The sequence below is a fragment of the Balaenoptera acutorostrata genome, chromosome 16 (genome assembly GCF_949987535.1).
Source record: "Balaenoptera acutorostrata chromosome 16, mBalAcu1.1, whole genome shotgun sequence".
NCBI classification, from domain to species: Eukaryota; Metazoa; Chordata; class Mammalia; order Artiodactyla; family Balaenopteridae; genus Balaenoptera; species Balaenoptera acutorostrata.
In genome coordinates this window covers 26,976,441-26,996,777 of record NC_080079.1, presented here as the reverse complement: position 1 = coordinate 26,996,777, position 20,337 = coordinate 26,976,441, and the positions used below count along the sequence as shown (strand labels likewise).

General features: G+C 53.8%; 2 protein-coding genes across 6 annotated transcripts in view; one reads left to right on the top strand and one right to left on the bottom strand.

The window, feature by feature from the left end:
* MFSD13A (major facilitator superfamily domain containing 13A) overlaps positions 1-19,998 on the top strand; it is a 26,261-nt gene extending 6,263 nt beyond the window's left edge. The window contains exons 1-9 of one of the 5 annotated variants that reach the window (XM_007187246.2): positions 2,938-3,064; positions 10,701-10,943; positions 11,376-11,458; positions 12,045-12,497; positions 12,647-12,770; positions 13,367-13,463; positions 14,027-14,198; positions 14,274-14,467; positions 16,346-19,998. In XM_007187246.2, coding sequence (XP_007187308.2) covers positions 10,776-10,943; positions 11,376-11,458; positions 12,045-12,497; positions 12,647-12,770; positions 13,367-13,463; positions 14,027-14,198; positions 14,274-14,467; positions 16,346-16,608 — 1,554 coding nt within the window. In that variant the 5' untranslated portion in view covers positions 2,938-3,064; positions 10,701-10,775 and the 3' untranslated portion in view covers positions 16,609-19,998. The other 4 variants (XM_057531477.1, XM_007187247.2, XM_057531478.1 and 1 more) reach the window with 4 other exon arrangements.
* Positions 18,411-20,337, bottom strand: part of ACTR1A (actin related protein 1A) — a 20,347-nt gene continuing 18,420 nt past the window's right edge. Inside the window, exon 11 of the mRNA XM_028167747.2 lies at positions 18,411-20,202. Coding sequence (XP_028023548.1) covers positions 20,100-20,202 — 103 coding nt within the window. The 3' untranslated portion in view covers positions 18,411-20,099. The remainder of the gene's footprint in view (positions 20,203-20,337) is intronic.

Sequence of the window (20,337 nt, the reverse complement as noted above, 5' to 3'; positions counted from 1 at the left end):
AACCTCCATACTGTTTTCCATAGTGGCTGCACCAATTTATATTCCCACCAACAGGCAATCTTGTTTTTTTTTTTTTTTTTTTTGGCAATCTTGTTTTTGAAGTCCCTTTTACCCCATATAGTGTATGGCCTGACAAGTTTAAGTGAATGTGTGAAGCGTTTTGAAAATGGAAATCTGGGGGACCCTCTCTGCAACTAAGAAAGCCCTGGGAAAAACTGCCCCGGTGAAGGGGCCCGAGGAGGAGTTGTTAGGTAGGAGGAGAACGTGGCGGAACATAGATCACAGAGGTCAGAAGCCATGGGAGGAGAGAATTTCAGGGAGAGTTTTTGTATGTCTCTCTCCCACGATCCAGAGACTCTGATATGACTTAAGAAGGCAGGCGATATGATCTTCAATTGCACCCCATGTCCCCTCCCAGTTATCTCTGTGCTTGACAACTGGGAAGGGAAATCAGAGATAATCACAAGGCCCAGCCCTGGTGCTGACAAAAAAGGCTAACTGGTTACATTGTCTATAAAATCAGAGGGCTGAGGGAACTCAGGGTGGGGTATTCAGTGCAACACAGGAGCCAAAGTCTTTCCTGTAAGGTCACATCCAGTTCCAGCCCCTTGGCAGCTCTCCCCATTCTCCTGTTCCCCCACAGGATACCCAGGGAGGGCTAAGTAAAGGCTCAGTGTTGCTTTGAAATAAAGGCACATGCTGGCCAGAGATGGAACGGCAGAGGGACTCCTTTAGTCAATTTATGGAGGCCCTAGTGTACCAGACTCTATGCTGAATGCTGGGTTTCCTGCCCTTCTGCCCTCCATTCTCACAGCCAGTAAAGCATAGATGGGGGTAAGGGGTAAGGATGGGGGAGAAATGGTAATCTTCCTTCTGGTCATGAGGGCTTTCTGGAGCATGAGGGGTTTCATCAATTGCTTGAAGTCTAGAAGAGAGGTGATGTGTGTGTGGCCAAGGGGAGACCTAGGAGGTAAGAAGAGGGTCTGAAAAGGCAGGACTGGGGAGGAGGAAAGTGAGACAGACTGGTGGGAGATGGATGCTGGGGGCAAGGTTCATGGGGCCTCTGGGGCTCCGCAGGAACTGGTTGAACAGACTGTAGCTCCTGGACACCCGGGCTCTTGTGTTGGACTGTTTGCTCTGGGTGGGCCGTTGCCAGGTTGTCAGGAAGGAGGAGGAGGATGATATTCCTGTTGACAACAAAACTCTTACACCCCTATTTCTCATTTAATGCCCACAAAATCCCTCTAAGGAGTAAAACAGAGGCTCACAAAAAGAGCGTCCCCGAAAAAGAAGTGAACTGAGGGAACCTGAGTCCCAGGTCCCCCAGAAGCCAAAAGCCACATTCATGGCCCCATATCCCAGGGTAGGGAAACAGCAAGTCTGGAGTCTGTGCTGTCTGATTGCCTAGAAATCTAAGTAGGCTTACAGGCCTGTTGGGAGAAGACATGGGACATCCTCACCAGACTAGACTGAGCAAAACAAAACTTGACTTTCAGGGTCTGGGCAGGGGTAGGAAGAGGAAAGACTCCTGTTCTGAGAGTCAGAAGGTCTGGGTTCCAACTTGTCTGGCCTCTTACTTGCTGTGTGAAAGTCACTGAATCTCTCCCAACCTGTTTCCTCATCTGTAAAATGGGGATAATAGCACCTACCTCCCAGGGATGACTATGTGAGGGCTCAACAAGATAATGCATGTAGAGTGCTTAACACAGCACAGGGCACATTGTAAGAGCTCCGTAGCCTTATATTTTACTATTACTATTAATAATATGAGGAGGGCTTCCCTGGTGGCGCAGTGGTTGAGAGTCTGCCTGCCAATGCAGGGGACATGGGTTCGAGCCCTGGTCTGGGAGGATCCCACATGCTGCGGAGCGGCTGGGCCCGTGAGCCACAGCTACTGAGCCTGCGCGTCTGGAGCCTGTGCTCCGCTACAAGAGAGGCCGCGATAGTGAGAGGCCCGCGCACCGCAATGAAGAGTGGCCCCCTCTTGCCGCGACTGGAGGGGGCCCTCGCACAGAAACGAAGACCCAACAGCCATAAATAAATAAATAAATAAATAAAGGAGTTCCTTTTAAAAAAAAAACAAAACTTTAAAAAAATAATAAATAAATAAAATTAAAAAATAATAATAATATGAGGAGGTTGGGACTTCCCTGGTGGTGCAGTGGATAAGACTCTGAGGTCCCAATGCAGGGGGCCCGGGTTTGATCCCTGGTCAGGGAACTAGATCCCACATGCAAGCGGCAACTAAGAGCTCGCATGCCACAACTAAGGAACCCACGTGCCACAGCTAACACCTGGTACAACCAAAAAAAAAAGAAAAGAAACAAGAAAAAAATAATAAGAAGAGGTTGGGCGGCTTGGTTGCTCTCTCAGGGCCTGGTGCCTGTGGCCTGAACCCTGGTGCCCACAGCTCAAGCTGGGCCTGTCCACTCTTGAGGAGCTCACAATCCAGCATCAGGGAGTCCCAGGTCGTGCCACTGTCATCTTCTTATCTGTCTCAGCTGTGCATCCAGTCACACCACAAGGATTGAAGGAAGGTGCTGAGCTCTCTTCATTTTCCGAATTAATAGTAAGGGGTGGGGGACTTCCCCGGAGGTCTAGTGGTTAAGACTCCTGGCTTCCACTGCAGTGGGTGCAGATTCGATCCCTGGTGGGTTAATTAAGATCCCACCGGCCGCACGACAGGCAAAAAAAAAAGGACGGGGGAGAGGATGGGAAGCTCTCAGAAAAACCTTGTTGATTTGAACTGAAATGACATTAAGCCTTCGTGGAAGTGAGAGGGATAGGGTGAACCGGCCAGGAATACAGACAATCTGCCCGTTTTTTGCTGGCGTCCACGTCCTCTTTTTGGTCCCTAAGGGCAAGCGCCCGTAACAAATATGGCGGCGGCATCCTCGGGCGCGAGCACCTGCCGAAGCAGCGGCCCCGGAGCCAAGCGGAGCCAATCGCTGGGCAGGAGCGGAAGAAGAGGCTGGAGAAGCTGCTGGAGGCCTGCGCGCAGGCGCACTGGCTGGCACCTGGCTCCGGGCAGCCGCGGGATTAGGCTTCGCCTGCCACAATTTCGGTGAGGGGCTGGCCCGCGGCCGGGGCTCGGGGGCAGGAGCGGGCCGGACTGGGGGCCAGTCAGTCACAAAGGACACACCCGAAGGGTACAGGAATGCTGTCTGCTCTGGGAGTCCTGGGGGCTGTCTGTGGGAGTCCCTGAAGTGCTCTGGTTGTGGGTTGAGAGAGTGCCTCGGGGCAGGGTGGGAGAAGCTTGGGCTCAAGGGGTGAGAATGGAATTCTTGCAGAGGGACTCCCTGGGGTCGCATGATGCATCAGGCCGGGATCCATTTCATTAACATAATGGCTTTTAATCCTGGTGGCGTTGTAGAACCAATTGGGGAGCTTTAAAAAAACACCGATGCTGGGCCCCGTCCTTAGAAATTACGATTTAATTGGTCAGGGGTGAGGCTTGGGCTTTGGTGTTATTGAGCAGCTCCTCAGGTGATTTTAATGTGCAGACAGGCTGGAGAACCACCACATGGTTCAGCGCCAGCTATTGAATAAGGAACTCCTGGGTTGTTCCCAGACTCCTCTGTGGCTTGCGAGGGGTGCGTGGTCCTGGGGTGAAGTTGCTGATCCTCCAGTGCTGCTGTAGTAACCTGCGGAGCAGGGAGGGAAAGGGAGAACTTCACCAGTAGGGTGAAGTTCATTTCCAGCCTGAGGAGGAGGATGGGCCCATTAGTCACTGCATGGAAAGTGGGCACCCCTCCAGGGTGGGCGTCCCCAACAGCCCTGCCAGGGCTGGTCCTGCTGTAGGGAGACAAAGGGGGTGTGAAACAGGAAACACAGAAGACAATTCAGAGGTCACCTGCTTGTTGAAAAAAGGACACACCTAATATTTGCATAGGGTATAATACCTTTCAAATCCTTTTGATACCCCTGGGACAGGCACGGAATGGAATTTTCTCCCGCTTTGCAGATGTAGGAATAAACTCAGAGAGCTAGTTCATGATAAGGTTCAAACTTGACCCAGGGCTCCCAACTCCAAATTATGCTTATTAGTAGATTTTTTCCCTCCATACTAATAGCTTCTCATACAGTCTCTAGTCCTTCTGAAGGGAATCAGAAGCTAACACCCACCCTCTTTCTGAAGCCCCTCACCCCAGGAGCCCAGTCTGTCATTCTTGGTTTCCTCTACCAAATTCATCAGCCCCCTGCTCATCACAGGCTGGTTCAGAAATCAGGGAGCTGCTACTGTTTCTATCATTTTCTGGTTCTTTATTTCCCAGAAGCCTGATGGGGTGAGGAGGGGAGAGTTTTTACATGATGCCGGGGGCTCCTTCTAAACATCTGATTCTGTCACCTGGCCACTCCCAGTGCCCCCCATCCTGTTGTCCTCAGTATAGGATCTTGTGTGTGCTTTCCAAAGCCCTTCCTGATCTGGTGTCGCTCTGCTCTGAGCTCTCTTCCCATATTGTATCAATTTTCCTTAGCACACAGGTGAAAGCTTAATAAATGTTACATTTTGTTATTATCACTGTTCCTCTTTGTTGCCTCACCTGTTGCCTTGCTGTCCATGTTTCACATCAAGATTCCCCAGGTTGCCTCTTTCTGACTCCCACAGCCAAGCAGAATGCAGAGCTGAGGGGCACAGTGGGATCTGGGGAGGACACTTGTATGGCTGCTGCTCTCCTGTTGGGCTGGGGGTGTCTATATTGACCTTTTAGGGGCAAATTGACCCAGCAGGTATTAATTGAGCACCTACTGTGTGGTGAAGGAGCTTGGTGGAAGCTGGGAGTCCAAATCAGGGGCAGGTCTGACCTGGCCCTGCCTTTAAGGAGCTTGGGGGCTGGAGGAGGGTTAGGGAGACATTTGGATCCTGATAAAGAGCAAGGGACCTGAAAAGGGGAGAGAACACCTGACTTGGTGTCCTTGGGAAGGTATGTGCCCCTGAACTGGGCCTTGCTTGAATCAGCAGGATTTGATACAATTGTGGTGGCGGTGTAGGCCTAGTGATGTGAGAAATGCTGAGGTTTTTTTTTTTTTAGTCAAAAGCACCTGTTTTGAATTTTGGCTCTAGCACTTAATAGCTCTGTGATTTGGGGCCAGCTATTTAACCTTCAGAGCCTTGGTTTCTTCACTTACAAGATGAGGATGGAAATAGTAACAGGAGTTGTAAGGATTCATGATGATAGGTGTAAAAACCAGGCATATCGTATATGTCTGAGAAGTGGTATGTAGTTACATCTAGGGTGTTTTAGGTGGAAGGAACAACATGAACAAAGGTTGGAGGTGGCATTTAAAAAAGAATTTGATGGATGGCAGGATGTACCAAGCAGTGAGAAGCATCAATGTTGAGTGCTGAAAAGACAACTTCAGTCATGGATTTGGCAGAAGGGGACACTGACTGCAACTCTTTAAAGATCATAAAGCCAAACTTAAGAGACATGAAAAAGAAGAAGAATAGCTACATTTAAAAATTTTATTTATTTATTTTTGGCTGTGTTGGGTCTTCGTTGCTGCGCGCGGGCTTTCTCTAGTTGCGGTGAGCCGGGGCTACTCTTCGTTGCGGTGTGTGGGCTTCTCATTGCGGTGGCTTCTCTTCTTGTGGAGCACGGGCTCCACGCGCCTGGGCTTCAGTAGTTGTGGCTCATGGGCTCTAGAGCGCAGGCTCAGTAGTTGTGGCGCACAGGCTTAGTTGCTCTGCGGCATGTGGGATCTTCCCTGACCAGGGCTCGAACCCGTATCTCCTGCATTGGCAGGCGGATTCTTAACCACTGAGCCACCAGGGAAGCCCATGAATAGCTACATTTTACTCAGGGTCTTCTAAGTGTCAGGCACTAGGCGTGGTGCTTTATATATCTTTTACATTTCAGCCCTACAGCAGTCTAAGAGGTTGGCATTGTCATCCCCACTTTATAGATGAGGAGACTGAGGCCCAGGGAGAGGGAGTGGCTGGCTCAAGGCCACACAACTGGGACCATACCAGCGGGGGGGGGGCATGGGGGATGGGCTCTGGGGCCACCAGCAGGCTCTCCTGCTAGGTGCCAAGGTGAGGGTGGAGTTGATTGCAGGTTACAGGGTATCTCAGCCAGGTTATGCAACTAGGCTGATGTGGGCCCCAAGCCGTTCCTCCCCTGAGAGGCAGGGCTGTTGTTCTCTGTGGCGGTGGAGTAGGGTGGGGAGGGCTATTAGAGGAAGCAGTTCCTGATGGAGGAGTGGAATCTGAAGTGACCCTGCATACTCCTCCCCCAGCGTTCTTTCCCGGGCAGAGGCTTACCTGGACAGGTTGCTTTGCCTCTAGATCTGGTCCATGGTAGTGGTCTGTCTCTGGTACTCCGGAACATCATCTGGGCCTGTGCTCCTTGCAGGCCATCCTCTTCTGACTTTCCCCCTTGTGCCTTGATTTTTCTCTCAAACTCCCCTTACCACAGGAAGGGGCCTGATTACCAGCATATTCCCCTGCTCCTACCCTGATCTGTTATAAGTGAGCCCAAGGAAATGCCAGTTTCTGAGCACTTTTCTGTCGGTGCTCTGGGCTTCCTAGACATAGTTTAATCCTCCCTGCATTCCTATAAAGATAGGCACTGTTGCTCCCGTTTTACAGGGGAGGAAACTAAGGTTCAGACAAACTCAGACCTTGCCTGCAGTTACAGTTAGTAGAAAGTTCAGTTGAGATTTAAACCCAGGCTGTTCTGATGGCAAAAGTCATACTTTTTCCATCTCACCGCACTTTGAGGTTTTCTTCTACTGTTTCCCCAGCGTGGGTGCAGGGAACCGGCTGCTGGAGGCTGGGGACCTTGCCTGTAGGGTCCACCCTCTCCAGTAACCAGGGCAGGTCACTGGACATCTGGGTAGGGGTGCCAGGAGGTTTCACTCCCTTCGGACAAAGGCTTTCGAGGTGAGGGAGGGGAGTTCTGAAAGGCCCTGGGGAATCAGAGGAGGTGACCTGAGTTAAGGATAGCAGCAGAGGTGTACATGGTGCTTTACAGCCCCAAAGCACCTTTAGATTAACCCCCACCCCATCCTTGTGTGGTGGGTATGGAGGGTCTGGGAGGCTCGAGAGTAGTAATCTCTGAAGTTTGGGTGCTTGCTGCACTTCCTGTGCTCATTGCATTAGAGTATTTTCTCATGGACTGCTAACCCTAGCCTTAGGAAGGTTGGCCCCATCGTGCAGATCAGGAAACAGGCATGGAGAGGTTTAGCAAATTGCTTCAGGTCACACGGGTAGGAAATGGTGGAGTTGGGACTTCGGAGACCTCCAGTTGTGTCTTCTTTCCACTATGTTACTTGGAAAGTGCCAAGGAAACTTTCAGGGTGATCTCAATTGTGGTGACAGTTTCACAGGCATACCTATGCCAAAACTGATCAGACTGTGCACTTTGAATATGTGCAGATTATTATTATTTGGGGGGGGTCTTTTTTTTTCTTTTTTTCTTTTGGCCACGCTGTGCAGCTTGCAGGATCTCAGTTCCCCAACCAGGGATTGAACCCAGGCCATGGCAGTGAGAGCCCAGAATCCTAACCACTAGGCCACCAGGGGACTCCCCGATATGCAGATTATTATATGTCAGTTGTACCTCAATAAAGCTGTGAAAAAAAAAAAGTATTTCCCACCAAATGTTTCTTCAGGGGCTCAAAGGCCCCAGGGAGAGGCCACCTGGATATCCTCCGGCTTTGGGACAAGGTGGGATCATTATGGCCTGGGAGAGATTCTCACAGACTTAGCGGCTGCTTTGAGGTAGTTTTGGCCACTGCTTCTCTCATTGCTCCACCACTAGGCGTGGGCTGGCACAAGGTTGGCACAGGGGATGGGGGGGCTGCATACCGATCTCTTGAGTGAATTGCCACTCAGCTTCCATTGAGCCTGAGAGAGACCCCCATGAGATACCGTCCTTATTCTCCCCGCAGAGCCTCTTTCTTACCAGTCATTCCTATAGCAAGAGTGGCTGAGTCCAGAGAGGGAGAGAGAGGGCAAAGACACAGGCCCTGCGCTGGAGAACCCCACAGTCAGGCTGGAGTGCAGGCAGGTGGGAGAGTGCTGTGCAGGGGCAGGAGGCACCAGTGAGGGCCGAGGAGTTGGAGAAGGTCTCCTCGACATGGTGCTGGCTCCTGAGGGATGGGTGAGATGGAGATGAAGACATGGGGAGGGTGCTTCTGGTAGGAGGCACCATCAAGAACAAAGGCCTGGGGGCTTCCCTGGTGGCGCAGTGGTTAAGAATCTGCCTGCCAATGCAAGGGATATGGGTTTGAGCCCTGGTCCGGGAAGATCCCACATGCCGCGGAGCAACTAAGCCCGTGCGCCACAACTACTGAGCCCACGTGCCACAACTACTGAGCCCACGTGCCACAACTACTGAAGCCTGCGCACCTAGAGGCCGTGCTCCGCAACAAGAGAAGCCACCCCAATGAGAAGCCCACACACCACAATGAAGAGTGGCCCCTGCTTGCCGCAACCAGAGAAAGCCTGTGTGCAGCAACGAAGACCCAACGCAGCCAAAAATTGATAAATAAATAAATAAATTTATAAAAAAAAAAAAAAGAACAAAGGCCTGGCCAGAGGAGACGGTGGCTTGAAGATCCACGGGAGTCTGGGCTGGACTGGCGGGGAGAGGCCAGACTACAGAGGCCCTTGAAGGCTGGGCAGGGAAGGGGAGCCATGGTGGCTGATGGGGCAAGAACAGGGCCTGGGGGGTCACCACATTTGGACTGGGGCTGAAGTCGGTTCTCCAGGGCCTGACTCTGATGGGGTAACAGAAGTTTCTGTTCTGCATGTGTGCGTGCAAGCATGCGGACATGTAAATGAAGCCCATGGGTAGGCTTGGGTCACGAGGACTCAAAGAGAAAGCCTCTGAGGAGGTGTACAAGTTTTAGGGCTGCCGTAACAAATTGCCACAAACTGAGTGGCTTAAAGCAACCTCACAGTTCCTGTAGGGTAGAAGTCCAACAACAAGGCATCAGCAGGGTCTTGTGCCCTCTGGAGGGAGGCTCTAGGAAAGAATACTTCCTTGCCTCTTCCTAGCTTCTGGTGGTTGCCTGCAATCCTTAGTGTTCTTTGGCTTGTAGGTGCATCACTCAAATTTCTGCCTTCATTCTTCACATGGCTGTCTTCCCTTTGTGTGTGTCTGTGTCTGTGTCCAAATTTCCCTCTCCTTATAAGGATACCAGTCATTGGATTAGGGCCCACCCTAACTCAGTATGACCTCATCTTAACTTCGTTACATCTGCAAAGATCCTATTTCCAAATAAGGTTGCACTCACAGACACTGGGGGTTAGGACTTGAACTTATCTCTTTTGGTCACATTCAACTCAGAACAGGGAGTTTGAGAGAAGGAAGCCCCCATAGCTTCCCTCTGGGGGTCAGACAAGCACACATGAGATTATTTTTCTGAAAAGAGAACAACAGCTTTGAATCTAAAAAAAGAGACAGATAGACTTAATGCCTGGCTGCTTAAAGTGTGGTCATGGACCAGCAGCATTGGTGCCAGCTGGGAGCCCGTTAGAAATGCAGAATCTCAGATTCCTCCCCACACCTATGGAGGCAAAATCTGCATTTTAACAAAGTCCCCTGGTGACTTGGAAGCACATTACAGTATGAGAAGCGCTGCTTTAAGAAAAATCTGACTTTTATTTGCTTTTCCATCCATGGTCAGTCTAGCCTGCTGGTCTCTGCGCACGAGTCGGCCTGGGTGGGAGCAGGCACTCGTGCTGTCCTTTGTTCTCTCTTTTCATGTAACATGTTCTTGAGTTTCTCTCCCCTGTGTTGAGGTTGCCCACATACTTGGCCTTTGTGGAGAGCATCGGGCTTGTTGAGCCAGTCCCTTTGTTGTGTTCCTGGGCTGTGTCCAGCTTTTGGCTGTTTATAAATGTTGCTGCCATGAACAGCTCTGTACATGTTCCCTTGGGGTTAGTTCCTTGAGGTGGAATTTCCTGAATCAAAGTGCATGAGCAGTTGTGGACTCTTATCATATCTTATCACTTGTATATCCCTATGGAACCTGCCATCACAGCAGGTTTCTCCATTCTACCCAGCAGCCCATAGGAACCCAATTTGGGAGGTCAAGTGGCAGAAAAGGCTTTGGAGCCAGACAGGTCAGGGTTCAAATCTGCTACTTTTTGCTGTGCGACACTGGGCAAATTACTTAACATCTCTGAGCTTGGGGTTGCTCTCTTATAATATTGTAATAGTGCTGTAAACTTCGTAGGGATTTTATAAAGATGATAATGAGACCACTAACATCCATTTATTGAGCACTTTCTGTGAGTTACTTCATTTAATCCTTACATTCCTCTGAGTAGCCATGATCGTCCACTTTTCCTTTTTACAGAAGAGAAAACTGAAGCTGGGGTTAAGTAGCTTGCCCGAGGTGCCACTGTAGGCACAGTGTGTGCCCAAGCCCAGGGTTGTCATTCATGTCTGGACCGTTAAGGCTAAGCAAAGTATGGATGAAAGAAGATACTGAGCACAGCGCCCTAGCACGCAACCTGGCTCAGCACTTGCTGGCTGTCTGCCTTCTCTTCCCACGCCTTTATCAGTTTCCTTGGGTTACTCTCCAGTAGTGGTATCTAGTCCAGCATTGTTTTAGCTGGACATCATTGACGATTCCCCAGTTTTGTTTTATGTACAGACTTTCTCCCAGTGAGATGACTCAGAGGTCTGGGGTCAGATCAGCTGGCTCTGATCCCTGCAGCTAACTGGCTTCTTCTTCCCCAGGGACAAGGATGGCCAGACTGCCCGTGGCCATGAGCGCTCCTCAGTACTCCTGGGGCTGAGGCTGGGCTGGCCGCCATGGGGCTGGGTGGGCCCTGGGCCTGGCTGCTGGGCCTGCCCACGGCCATGGTCTATGGCTCCCTGGCCCTCTTCATCTCTGTCCTGCACAACGTGTTCCTGCTTTACTACGTGGACACCTTTGTCTCAGTGTACAAGATCAACAAAGCTGCCTTCTGGGTCGGAGAGGTAGGCCAGAACTGGGGCAGCCAGCCAGGGTGGGAGCCAGGCAGATGGCAGGGCTGGATCCTGCCCAGCCGGGAGCTTGGGGCAAGCCGGGTTGCCCACCGAGATTCAGCAAGAAAAGCTGGAGCTGGAGGCCTTGATGACTCCTCAGTGAGGATTACGCCAGCTCTCCTGGCCTCTGTCTTGTGAGCCAGGCACTGTTCTATGTATGCACATTTATAATATATTCACATATATTTATCAGCTGGGCCCTGGATGGGTGGGAGTTTGATGGGACAGTCGCTGTGGGTTATAACAGAGGGACTGACCTGAGCAAAGGTTTGCAGGAAGGAAAGCTGGGGTCATCTTTGAGAGGTGGCGAGCAGGCTGGGATGGAGAACGCCCTGGAGAGGAGGCTGCCTGGAGCCCACCTGCCCATTTCCCCTCTGCCCACAGACGGTGTTTCTCCTCTGGAACAGCCTCAATGACCCCCTCTTCGGCTGGCTGAGTGACCGTCAGTTCCTCAGCTCCCAACCCCGGTTTGTTTCCCGAGGATGGCTCAGAACTGGTTCTGTCCCACCTACCCCTCCCCAGAGCTGGAGGACCCCTGCCTGTGTTTGGGGTGGGGAAAGAAAGGGAGACCATTTTCAACTGTTGTCCAGGCTTCCTCCTTTCCCAAGGTCAGGCAGGCTCTGTCCAGGTTGAAGAAGTGGCCTTGACTGGCTGCTGCCTTGCTCACCTCGGGGAGAAATTTACCCCCCGCTTGGCTTATCAGGCCCTCAGGACGGGGCTCGGTGCAGCAAACACTCTCTGCTGCTTCTGGCAGATTTCTTTAGCCCATCCCTGCTTGGGCCCATCACTGCCCCCAAGCTTGAGAAATGGGTATCCCACCACCCTTTGGCCATCAACCCTGGCAGATTGGTAAGAGAGCAGAGGGGAGAGTGTACCCACTGGTGAGTTGTGCTTCCTAAATCAGGGGTTGAACTCAGGGCTCAGTGGGACCACCCTGGTGTGAGTCCCATGCTCTGGGCCTCTGTTGTTCCCTCCTCTGGGCCCCGGGCAGGGGGAACTGGGGCCTGCCAAGGCTGCAGGGGCATCTCCCAACAGCACCCCTCTCCCTGGCAGGTCAGGCGCCAGGCTCTCCTCGAGGGCCGTGGTGCTGGCACGGGTGCGGGCACTGGGCTGGCATGGGCCGCTGCTGGCACTGTCGTTCCTGGCGTTCTGGGTGCCCTGGGCCCCAGCTGGCCTGCAGTTCTTGCTGTGCCTGTGCCTCTACGATGGCTTCCTGACGCTCGTGGACCTGCACCATCATGCCTTGCTGGCCGACCTGGCCCTCTCAGCCCATGACCGCACCCACCTCAACTTCTACTGCTCCCTCTTCAGTGCGGCTGGCTCCCTGTCTGTCTTTGCCTCCTACGCCTTCTGGAACAAAGAAGACTTCTCTTCCTTCCGCGCCTTCTGCCTGGCACTGGCCGCTGGCTCTGGGCTGGGCTTTGTGGGGGCCACACGGCTGCTGAGGTGGCGGGTGGAGGCGGCCAGCAGGGAGCCGGGGTGCCCAACCCTGGCTGTGGATGGCGGGTGAGTGGCCAGCTCCGGCTCTCCAGGGTCCCGCCAGCACTCTGCTGGGTGTGACTGCCATGCTGGGTCCCCTGGCTGGTGGATGGCTGCCGGGTGGGGGATGGCTCTGGCCCAGCCTAGGCCGTTCTTGACTCCCCTCTGCCCCATAGCCTGTGTGAAGAAGAGCTGCTTCTGGGCGGCGAGGAGGCGGGCAGCATCACCTTGGGCCAGTACCTCCGGCAGCTGGCCCGCCACCGGAACTTCCTGTGGTTCGTGGGCATGGACCTGGTGCAGGTATGGGAGCAGTGCCTCCACCCAGGATGGCTGCGAATGCCTCGCTTAAGGGAAGAGGCCCCTCAGAAGCTGGGAAATCAGTTCTGGCCTCGCCTGAGAATGACTGGGCCATTCAATGGCAGGAGCACAAGATGGGTTGTTAGATACCTGGATTCTAGCAGCATCTGAGCTCCTAGCTCTCTGTGTCATCTTAGGCTTGTCTCAGTCTCTCGGGGCAGCCATGTCCTCACCTGCAAAGCGAGGATATGAAAAAGAGGTGCCCCTTTGGGGACTGTTAAAACACCACGTGCCATACCTAAAACATATGTAGTATATAAGCCAACCAAATTTAGAAATAGATTGTTTTTGTGTCATTAAGCTTGTTTTAGCACTGATAGGTTTTACAAGAGAAAAAGCTTTTAATTGTTCTAATGACAATTTTATCATTCCTTCTAACTTTTAGCAGAATTAGATAAGCACAGGAATTTGGTTTTCGGGTTTGTTCTGGCATGTTCCATGTCGAGGGACAGGGGGATAGAGGCCGCTCTTGCTCCTGCCGCTCCACCTGTTGGCTTCTGCCCTGTTCCTGGCCTCCTCACTGTCCCTGTTGGTTGCAGGTCTTTCACTGCCACTTCAACAGCAACTTCTTCCCCCTCTTCCTGGAGCATCTGTTGTCAGACCACATCTCCCTCTCCACAGGCTCCTTCCTGTTGGGTGAGTGGGTGCCTTGGGCAGGCCGGAAGGACAAAGGCTTGCACCCCAGAACCCCTAGCCCGGCTGTAGGCACAGCCGCCTCCCCAGCTGGGGCCCGGGTGGCAGAGGGCAGAATCCGTGCTGGGGTTGCACCTCCAGCCCCCTGCTCTGTTTTCCAGAGGAAGGGAGGGAGCCTCTGTGGGTTTGAGGGGGTAGGGCTGCCCTCATGGTGGTCCTCTGGGTGGCGGTGACACCCAGAGGTGAAGTGGCACAGTGGCTGGTTCACAGGGAGGACTACTGTCCTGACAGGCCTGGGTGTGTGTCTTGACTGTGCTTATTCACTGTGTGGCCTTGGATGTGTTTTATTTCATCTCTTTGGGCCTCCATTTCTCTGTAAAGTAGGAATAATAATAGTCCTTACCTTAAAGGGTCGTGAGGACTAAATAAAAGGGTGTGAAGCTCTTAGCACGGAGCCTGAACCTCGTTAGTGTTGGATCAGTGCAAACTCTGATTCTGATGTTAACCGTGGGCAGTTGTGGAGGTTGTGGCAGTGCCGCCTGACGAGGCCACACCCCCTTCCCCAGGCATCTCCTATGTCGCTCCCCATCTCAACAATCTCTACTTCCTGCCCCTGTGCCAGCGCTGGGGCGTCTACGCTGTGGTGCGCGGGCTCTTCCTGCTCAAGCTGGGCCTGAGCCTGCTCATGCTGTTGGCTGGCCCTGACCGCCCCGGCCTGCTCTGCCTCTTCATTGCCAGGTATGCCCTGCCCTCCCTCATCCCCACACCTCTGTCCCACCCCTTCATTTTTGTCTGCTCTCTCTCCGCCGGCAGCAACCGTGTCTTCACTGAGGGCACCTGTAAGCTGTTGACCTTGGTGGTCACTGACCTGGTGGACGAGGACCTGGTGCTGAACCACCGCAAGCAGGCGGCCTCAGCGCTTCTCTTTGGCATGGTGGCCTTGGTGACCAAGCCAGGCCAGACCTTCGCCCCGCTGCTGGGCACCTGGCTGCTGTGCTTCTACACAGGTGAGGGCCCAGGGGCTGGCACGGGCCTCTGGAGGCTCCAGGGAGCACAGCTTACCTGGTGTACCAGCTGATCAGCCTGGGAACTGGGTCCATTGAGGGAGAGAATGGCAACCAGCCAACAGAGGCTGGGTCTGGGCCGCCCCCGGCTGCCACCCCTCCTCTGCCTCTCTGCATGTGGGTAGAGGAACTGGGTTACATTCTTTCATTCATTCATTCAACAAATATGTATGGAATACCTTCTCTGCCAGGTGCTGCTCTAGGTGCCTCTAGGGAGGGAGATAGCAAAATAAGACAGATAAGGTCTTTGCCATCTCGGAGCTTATATTCTAGTCAGGGGGTGAGGGTAGGGTCGGTAATAAACAGCCAAACAAGAAAAGAGCAGGTAGTGGTAAGTGCGTTGGTAAAACTAGACAGTGTGACTGAGAAGCTGCTTAGTGTGGTCCGGGAAGGTCTCTCTGAGGAGGTGACACCCAGGATAAGAACTGAATGGCGAGGATTTGGTCTAGAAAGATCTCAGCAAATCCCAGACAGAGAGAACTGGAAGTGGGCCCAAGTTATCAAGAGTGGTTTGGCAGACTTCCCTGGTGGCGCAGTGGTTAAGAATCCATCTGCCAATGCAGGGGACACAGATTCGAGCCCTGGTCCGGGAAGATCCCACATGCCGCGGAGCAACTAAGCCCATGCGCCACAACTACTGAGCCTGCGCTCTAGAGCCGCGAGCCACAACTACTGAGCCCATCTGCCACAACTACTGAGCCTGCGCTCTAGAGCCACGAGTCACAACTACTGAGCCCGTGTGCCACAACTACTAAAGCCGGCGCGCCTAGAGCCCGTGCTCCGCAAAAAGAGAAGTCACCGCAGTGAGAAGCCCACGCACCGCAACGAAGAGTAGCCCCGGCTCGCCGCAACTAGAGAAAGCCCACACGCAGCAACGAAGACCCAATGCAGCCAAAAATAAATAAATTTATTAAAAAAAAAAAAAAAGAAAAAGAGTGGCTTGGAGATGAGGCTGGAAAAGTGAAGAGGGCTCTGTAGATCTGGGCAGGGTTTGGATTTTATTCTCAGTGCAGCTATTGGGTGGCTTTTAAGTAGGGGAATGGCCTTGTCTGATTTACACGCTTTAAAGTTCACTCTGACTGCTGCACGGAGGATGGGCTGTAGGGAGCCTGTGGCACGGGCGTTGGAGGCTTGGAGCAGGTGGGGCCGGGGGCTGAAAAGAAGCGTTTGTTTTGGGCTGTGTTTTGGAGTTAGGGGAAGTGAAGGGTTAGCTGTTGGGGAGTGGTGAAGTGAACTGAGGAATCTAGGAAGACTTCGAGATTATTGGGGGGATGGCGGTGCCATTCCCCAAGAAGAGAAGAACAGGGGAGAAGCAAGTCTGGGGGAGGAATCAAGAGTTGCCGTTTGGACATGTGCCCGTGGTGTGTGAGATGCAGCACCGTGGACTGTGGAGGAGACCAGGGCTAACCTGTTCTTTTTTTTTTTTTTTTTTAAAGGATTTTCTTATTTATTTATTTATTTATTTATTTATTTTTGGCTGTGTTGGGTCTTCGGTTCGTGCGAGGGCTTTCTCCAGTTGCGGCAAGCGGGGGCCACTCTTCATCGCAGTGCGGGGACCGCTCTTCATCGCGGTGCGGGGACCGCTCTTCATCGCGGTGCGCGGGCCTTTCTCTATCGCGGCCCCTCCCGTCACGGGGCACAGGCTCCAGACGCGCAGGCTCAGCAATTGTGGCTCACGGGCCCAGCTGCTCCGTGGCATGTGGGATCTTCCCAGACCAGGGCTCGAACCCGTGTCCCCTGCATTAGCAGGCAGATTCTCAACCACTGCGCCACCAGGGAAGCCCGGCTAACCTGTTCTTTCTGCGGACTCTCTCGTCCTAGGTCATGATCTCTTCCAGCAGCCGGCACTGACGCCTGTGGGGAGTGCCCAGCCCTGGCCAGAGCCCCCGGCTCCACCCCCACCACAGGCCCCGACGCTCCGCCAGGGCTGCTTCTACCTGTTGGTGCTGGTGCCCATCACCTGTGCTCTGCTGCAGCTGTTCACCTGGTCCCAGTTCACGCTGTATGGGAGACGCCTGCACGCGGTCAAAGCCCAGCGTCAGAACCTGTCACGGGCCCAAACCCTGGACGTTAAGATGGTGTGAGGGGAGCGGCAAGGCCACCCTGCTGAGGACACTACCTGCAGCCCTGGGCGGCCAGCCCAGTGTCCTGCTCTATCGCCTTCCTGGGGTGCAGCCTGGAGGACAGATGGCGGAGTGGGAGCTCCTGGGGCTGCGCGGGGAGCATCACTGAGGTCTAAGTTGCTGCTTGGCTGTTGGGCCCAGCTTGGGCAAGGGTTGGGGCGTTTGTGCTCAGGGACATGCTTCCTCCTATGCGGCAGGAGGAAGAAGAGGACCACGAAGGGAGGGGGCCCGCCCTGTGGTCACGTGGGGTTGCTGTGGGCACAGAGGCCTATCCCCCTACCTGGCTGGGGCTGGTGCCCTATGTGGGCCCGGAAACCACTTTGGCCCAGTCAGAGGAAGCTGACTGAGTCCCACCTGCCCCTTGCGGTGGCTTCTCTCAGAACTCTCTGCCTCAGCTGTGCCTGGAGTAGCACGCCCTAGCTGCTGCAGGGCGCCCGCGCCCCCAGCTGGCCTCTCAGCGAGGTTCATTTCATCACAGACTGATCGAAGTCGGTCATTTCTATTCCCACTCCTGAGGTCTGTGCTGTGTGTGGGAGTGGTGGGTTGGGGAACAGGATTCCTTACTTAATAAGAGCAGCCTGAGAGCATTTTCAGAGATGGGTGGGGGGCCACCCACATCAGAGTCACTGAGGTAGCAGGGAGAGCCTGCAGGCCCGTGGCTGCATGGGCCCTTGGGAGCAAAACAGCTTTCAGGCCTGCGGTCGTAGCCCCAGTGCGTTTCCCATGTACCACTGCTGGACATGGTGGGCAAGGAGGAGTGGCCACTTCTAGGCTAGGGGTCCTTAACCTTGGAGTCGCTGGGGAGCTTGCAAAGATGCTGGTGTCTGAGTTGTTCCCCAAGATTCTGATTTCATGGGTCTGGGTACCGCCTGGCACTGGCGTTTTGGAAAGCTCTGTGGTGATTTTACCGTGTAGCTGGGACTGAGAACCTCTGCTTGAGGTCAGCGTCTCAGCCTTGGCACTACAGACATTTGGGGCTGGGTTGTTCCTTGTTGTGGATGTTTAGCAGCATCCCTGGCCTCTGCCTACTAGATGTCAGCAGCATCTCCCTCCAGTTGTGACGACCAAACATCTCCAGGCATTGCCAGGTGTGTCCTAAGGGGCGAAACTGACTTTGATTGGGAACCACTGTTCTAGGCCAATGGTTATTTGAGGGTGTGCACAGCGGTTAAGAATGTAGGCCCTAGGGCTATATTGCCTGGGTTCAAATTCTAGCCAACAAAGGGCAGAGCTCTGGGAAATTATATAATCTCTCTGTGGCTCTATTTCATTATCTCTAAAGGGAATAACAAACATACTTACACTTTGTACGGTTGTTGGGAGAATCAAATGGATTAACATTTGTAAAGTGCCTGGAAAACCGCTCCCCCCCGCCCCCTCCCCGCAAAGTATACAGGTTTAAAATGGAGAACTGATTAATCAGAATATCTGCGCGTGGGCCCCGGGAACTGTAGTTTAATAGGCTTTTGACTTCAGAGATGTGAAGAGCTGGCCCCCTCATTTGGGGTGGAGTCTCATCCATGGGCTTGGGCATGTGCACAGGCCTGGGACCCTCATTCCTGACCTGGTCTTCGTTGTGAACACCGTCTTCTCTGCATCCACCTGACAGGCTGGGGCTTGGGCTAAGGTCAGGCCAAGTCTGGCTGGTGCAACAGTGCCCTCTAGAGGACAGACTAGGCCCAGTCGCAGCCTCAGATCCCGGGCCCACAGCTCCTCCCTCCTCCCACCCTGCACTGGCTACAGACAGAGGCCCAGCTGATGTGTCTATTGGAACGAGTTTATTTAAGTACACTGGGCCCCACCAGGCAACGTGGTTTGTGCGAGGCTGTGCGAGGGACAGGCTTGGGCTAAGCGGGGGGAGGTGAGCTGGTTAAGCACACTGCAGTCTGTGGGTCGCCACATCGCTTTCACACACACCTGCTGCTGCGGCCCACACCTGGCAGGGCCTTTGGTCGTTGGACGGCATGGGGGAGAATACTGCCTGGAATCTGGGATCAGGGCAGGTCTTGGTGTCACAGGTGAGGGTGCCGGTGAATATCTGCTAGCCCCAGCTTTGCACCATCTGGCCTGAAGAGCCTTGGGACCACTGCCAGGCCAGCCCAGTCCAGGGTAGGCACGTGGCCCCACTGGACCAGAGGAGGTGAGCCTGAGCCCATCAGCTCCTGGCACTCTTGTCTGGCCCCTCCCTAACCAAACAAGTACAAAGACAAGAATGGCACAAATCAGCCCAGAGGGGGCCATCTCGCCTCTACAACCTAGTCCCCCCTGGGTCAGCTAGCGTGGGAAAAGGCAACTTAATTGCAGCTCTTTCTCCAGTCCTAAGGAGGCTGGATCCCCAACACCCCTCCTTTGCTAGCAGCCTCCTGTTTCAGAAACTCCAACCAGCAACCAGCCTGTTGATTCCAGGCCGGTGAGCAAGTGGAAGAGGGAGAAAGAAAGAGGCTGGAGTGACTTTGAGTGTAGCCTCTGATCCCAAACGGTCCTGAGGCCTATGGATACTGTCAGTTCACCGTTAGCAGGGAGTGGCGGGGCCCTGGACGCTACGCTAAGCTTAGGTGCTGTAAACGTTAGTGTGAACAGGGTGACTGGCGGGCAGGAGGCAGTGAGCTCCCTCGCTCCAGTCCCTGTACTGAACAAACACTTCAATAAATAAAACTGAAGATGGCTTTGCCCATGGATGGATGGAAAGCAAGGGCCTGGGACCAACAGGCTCCTGAAACTCTCCCAAGATCCCCGGGTGGGGGTTGGGGGTTAGAGCGTTAACTCTGCCACCAATCAGAAGTAGCACTACTCCTGCCCTCCTCAAATGCCCAGTGTGGTCCTGGTCTCCAGGTGAAGCTGAGGGCATCCTGCCCCCTCCTGATACCAAAGTCTCAGTAACCACTCCTGGAGTGCTTTTCCAGCTTTCTAAACCCAAACTGCAACAAAACCGGACAGAACTCAACCCTGGCCCTCAGTCCGTGATCAAGAGGCATTGAGAGCAGAATGATGAGCAAGGGGAGGCAGCAGCTGCCTTGGGCCACAGGGCACCCTGGGTGGGGTAGGGGTGGGGCTGGCCCAGCCTAGGATGGGCAGCAGCAAGGTCTCCCGGGGGTTGGGTTTACCTCCCTCTCTGTCTCCCTATGGTAGTAAACATAGTCCCACACAGCCAGCCAAAGACCCCGCTGACGGATCAGGGCCCTCTGCCAGCACTCTTCCCTGTCAGGGGCCAGTTAGTGGTCAACCCCAGGTCTCAGGCCGTCACCATCGTGGGTAGTTCATCGTCCTTTCTGGGCCCCAGGATCCCTGGGATCCCCGGGCCACACGGCACTCGCATATGCGCACACACTCGTACCCACACACCCACACACACACTCATACACACAGGCAATTCCTCGCAAACACTCCGACTCAAGAAAGCGAGTTTTAAAGTGGAGTTAACTTCAGAGAGAGGTGAAGATGATGTCCCAATATTAGAAGGTTTTCCTGTGGATGGATCGGGCACCGTCTTCCTCGTATTCCTTCTTAGAGACCCACATCTTTTTAAAGGTGTCCAGGGAGGCGAGGATGGAGCCCCTGGAGTGGAGGGAATCCAAAGGAACAATATCAGAGAAGGGGAGTGGGTATTCACGGAGCCAGCCAGTCCCCCTGGGGCCAAACCAGACCAGGCTTTTCTTAAAAGGGAGGGGGTGGTGAGGGGTAATCAATGCC